Raw genomic sequence first — 4,953 nt, 5'->3', positions numbered from 1 at the left:
CAGTGAAATGCCCTCAGGATTTATCCTGAGATCCTGTACCTCAGATTGTAGAACCTTTGTCAGTGCAGCCATGTGGATGAGTCACGGCCATTGTTTGGCCAATGTAGCGCAACTGTTTTAAAGACTATGTCTAGCAGTTAAAGCTGCACTGATAACTTATTGTATAAGTTATCAAACCATCCTTGCATTCCTGGACTAGAAGCCTACTTAATCAAATTATCTATTTGATTGTAGAATATACTGTAAAATTAGCTAATGGTATTGCTGTGCACATGCATCTGGTTTAGTGATGTCAGTTTCTTTTCTTTTTTCTTTTTTCTTTTTTTTTCGGCGGAACTGGGGATTGAACTCAGGCCCTTGCACTTGCCAGGGAAGCGCTTATTCCACTGAGCCATCTCCCCAGCCCCGTCAGTTTCATACTGCTCCTTATCTTGTCTGGCACCTCTTATTGTGATGGAGGGGAAGAAATAGAAAACTACCCTGGTATTTAATATTGAAAAACTGAAAGAATGTTCTCAAATTATTCTTTGTTTACTTGCAGGCCAGAATGATACTGATTTGTCCATACTTCTGGCTGGGTTTTTTCGTAGTCCCTGCTACATGCCTGATTAAAGATATAGTGTGGAAATCGTAAGTTAAAGAATGAAGTGGTAACCAAAAAATACATTGTTGTGCTTAACTGCCATTTTCCAATCATATCTATGCATTTCTAATCATACTGAGAGCCACTTGGTGAATATAAAATGCCATGAATTTTTTTAAAAAGGAACTAAACATCTTCCTCCTCCTCCTCCTCCTCATCATCATCATCATCATCATCTGTTGAAGAATTACCAAGAATCTATTTAGAGGGAATAATCAGGAATTAAAATGTATGGGAGAATATATGGAATTTCCTATTTATGTTTATTTTTTCCTCAGAGCAGGGTCATTTCTTCACTCTTTAAAGTGTGACTTATATCACTTTTATCTATTTTATAGGAGCCAAAACCTGATGTAAAAGGATCACAGATTAAAACTAAAAGAACAGGGCAGACTCAGCACCTGCTTAGGAAACTAACAGAGAACTCATTAGACTAAGCACCTGCTTAGGAAAGTGCAGGGGTCATGGTTTGATCCCTGCACCACATGCTGCACCAACCCCACCCCCAGGCACACTGAGCTGGCCACCTAGTCCAGGCATGGTGGTGCATGCCTGTAATTCCAGCACTGGGAGGCTGAAAACAAGAGGATCACTGTGAGTCTGAGCTGCATAGTGAGACCCTATACATTAAAATACATTATAAAAAGAACAATGGGAGACAATACCCAGCCAAAAAAAAAAAAAAAAAAAGACATTCTTTACTTTTTCAAAAAAATTACACAGAGAACTCTATCTCAGATACAGTTCACCCAAATATGTAAATATTAGATTAGAGGATCTCATTTTTTTAAAAAAAACCAAGTTCAGTAAGAAAAAATTCCTTAGGATGTTAAAAAAAAGCCTGAAATGTCTAATGCTAAAGGATTTAGGAAATTATAAGGTTTAAAAATTGAAATCTTTTATTCCATTTATTTAAACATGAATCATTGAGCATATTCTGTAGCATGAATAATAAAGCTTGTAACCACTACACATTTCATACTGACTAATGAACAAAGAAAAGCACATACTAGCAGGGGCAATATTAACTTTGCTTTTTGCCACCTGATTCTTCTTTAGTTTTACCATCAGGGAATACATATTTATTTGGAGAAGCCAAAGTGGACAGCTGAATCTTACCCAACAAACCCCTGAAATGTATCAGGCTTTCTTCCCTGTCCCCTCCTGTGAAGTATTTTCCTTCTCCTTCTCCCTCTCCATCTTATGTGTTTCTGTGTGTTTCTGTGTGTGTGTGTGTGTGTGTGTGTGTGTGTGTGTGTGTGTGTGTATGCATGCACAGGCACGCATAATTTTTTATTCATTGTTTTGCCTGAGAGTTTGAGAAGCTTCTTGAAAAACTTTTCATATTGGCATTAACTTCTCCATCAAAACAGCTGTGGAAATTGAAGCAAAAGTACCAAAAAGTTTGCAATGTCTGCATTTATCTGTGTCATCCTGAAAGAAGGCATGAGGTTCCTGAGATAGAGATAAATTACTCACCCTCAGCAATAGCCTCATTGGTTCTCCTATCAGTAAACTTCCTCCTTGTGTGTAACACAATGAGGGATGGAGGGACCAGCCTGCAATGCCAGGCTGTCCTGTCAGAGAAGTAAAAAATATGAACCTGGGAGTTGGTGTTGAACAAGGGCAGCTCTCCCCTCTCCCCTAGTGAGCAGGGAGGAAACTGCTCTCCACAAGCTCTGTGGTGGACAAGGGGAAGGATGCTGGGTTCCAACCCATTTGCAATGCAATTGGGGTCTTCAGGAATGAGATAAAGAAAGGGCCTCTGAGCTTACACTTCCTGCCACACTGTGTCTTCCTTGTTTGAAGTTGTGTTCCTTTTTGAAAAGTCAGCTTCTTATCCTGAAAACTTTCCTCTATTGGTTAAGTTTTACCCGGGAGGAAGGAAATCTTCCTAATTTAATGAACATTTACAGACCCATCTTGGTATCAGTGAATCTGGGATTTTGTTCCATAAAAACATTCGCGATCAAAATTACCCAAAGAGGGCTGGGGGCATAACTCAGGAGCAAGGCACTTGCACAAATGAGGCCCCAAGTTACATCTATACATCTCAAAACTAACCAACCAAGAAAAAAAGGCATCCTCAAATAAACCATTCTCCATTATTGAAGTGCCTTCAATCTATGTGCTGAAGGATTTATAACCCAAAAGACACCGACCCAGTACCAAAGTATTCTTGGCAGCTGAACCAGGGCTGCTGGGGAAGTAGAGTCTGTGTGGAGCTGGAAAATGCAGAAGACTCCCCTTAGATAATATGCATTTTATCTGTAAACCTGAGCAGATAGACAATAGATAGATAGATAGATAGACAGATAGTGTGTGTGTGTGTGTGTGTGTGTGTGTGTGTCTGTGTCTGTGTGTGTATGTTACTGGAAATTGAACCCAGAGCCTTCATATTGATCTACATTTTCCAGCCTTTAAGTTTTTTTTTTTTTTTTTTTTTTCAATAGGACCTAGCTAAGTCACTAAGTTTCCCAGGCTGGGCCAGAACTTGGGGTCCTCCTGCCTCAGGCTCCCCACTGCTGAGACTATACACACATGCCACCATGCCCAGTTTAAAATATAATTTTTTATTGTATTTCTTATACTCCATTATTAGCAGAAAACATTTGTATTAAATTGAGAGAAACTGAAGCCTCCTCCTTCTAGGAGGGGAATGCTTTCTATTAAGTATTTTGTCCAGGGAAATTTTAATGTGCTGTTAAATTTCAACTTTTGAGAAGATGCAGTATTCTCTTCCTCAGCACTGCTGACTGTGTCCTACTGTACATTCTATCTGAAAGGTTTTCAAATTAATTTTCAAAGATAATCACTGTGGAGCAATGCCATTGATTAGGTACTAGAGACTATAATTTAGGCAATGAAGAATAAATCAAGGGTCAGTGAACTTTGAGACTTGAAAAATGGGCATTGCTGCCAAACTGGAAACTTGAAGTTTTGATTCCTGGCAGCTTTTGAAAGTATGTTTGATTTTAGTTTTTTAGAAGGTAGTAAATTCTAGCACATGGCAGTATTAGCATTATAAATATATTACAAAGAGCTACTTAAAGTACATGCTGTATTCTCAAAGAAACATAAATGTTGGTAAAGGTTTTCTATGTCAGGGCCACAGACACTAATTTATTGGCAATGTAGAGGAAATAGAATTTCAGGGGAAACATTGCTGTTGAAAATTAATATCTGAGCTACTAAAAAATGCTAAGCTACTAAGAGATGCATAACTTCTTGAAACTTGTTGCTTCCAGTCTAGTAGCTAATAAGTGGTGGAAGGAGGTGCAGTTGCCATAGGGTAGGATGTAGAGACCCAAAAAATCAGGTGCACATGTGAAAACTGTCAGGGATGGATGATGATGCGTGTGTCAGGTATTGATCTACCCTCTTAACATGAGACCACAGACCCTGCCTCTTTGAACTTACTGCTAAAACGGCCATCCTAAGATTTCTCAGAAACTATACAAAGGATCGACAGTCCCCAAAGTTAGCACTGTGAGCTGGCTCCTTACTGCTGCCTCAGGGCTGTGCCTGCCTGCAGTGGGAAGGGGACAGGATGGCTCGAGGGACACTTGGGCCCTCCTGGCGGTCTTTCTAATACAGTAGGAGAAAATTCAAACTTTTTCCCTGAAGATTGGTGAGTGCTCAAGCAAACTGACACTAAGCAGATTAACTAACGTTAGCTAAATGTGAAACTCACCCAGGGTGCTGGCAAGCTTGCAATCCCTGCACTCTGGGGGTTGAGGCAAGAGAATCCCAGACTCCAGCCTAGCCTGGCCATTCAACAATTTAGTGAGAACTTGTCTCAAAATAAGAAAGGGGGCTGGCCAGATAGCTCAGAGGATTAAAGTGCCTACTTAGGCAAACTCTTTGCTGGCCCCAGTCCCAGGGTGCACTGAGATGACAATTGAGACAGGGTGTGGTGGCACACCCTCTAATCCCATCACTTGGGAGGCTGAAAGACAGGAATGATCACTACAAGTCCAATCGCTGTAGTAAGACCCTGTAGACCCTGAACTAAATACATTTTTTAAAAAAAGAATCAAAATAAGAAAGGGATGGGTGTGTAGTTCAGGTTAAGACCCTGGGCTCAATGCCTTGTACTACACACAAAACAAAAAACTTAAAAAGAGGGGGACTGAGACTTAACTAATCCCTTCATAAGGAAAGGGAATGTGAAGAGTTCTAGGCAATTTTAGAGGGTAGCAAATTATTTTTAAGGCACTGGGTTGCTTCCCTATGTTTCTGGATTTGATTCTTTAGTGCAGATGTTATTAATTCAGGGATTTCTTTTTTCATTTCCAATCTGAGGTCTT

General features: G+C 40.0%; 1 protein-coding gene across 1 annotated transcript in view; it reads left to right on the top strand.

The window, feature by feature from the left end:
* LOC101571837 (phospholipid-transporting ATPase IB) overlaps positions 1-4,953 on the top strand; it is a 297,444-nt gene that overhangs the window by 282,218 nt on the left and 10,273 nt on the right. The window contains exon 29 of the mRNA XM_023715050.1: positions 542-630. Coding sequence (XP_023570818.1) covers positions 542-630 — 89 coding nt within the window. The remainder of the gene's footprint in view (positions 1-541; positions 631-4,953) is intronic.

This window comes from Octodon degus, unplaced genomic scaffold, assembly GCF_000260255.1.
Source record: "Octodon degus isolate 3935 unplaced genomic scaffold, OctDeg1.0 scaffold00038, whole genome shotgun sequence".
NCBI classification, from domain to species: domain Eukaryota; kingdom Metazoa; phylum Chordata; class Mammalia; order Rodentia; family Octodontidae; genus Octodon; species Octodon degus.
This window is presented reverse-complemented; position numbering and strand designations above follow the sequence as displayed.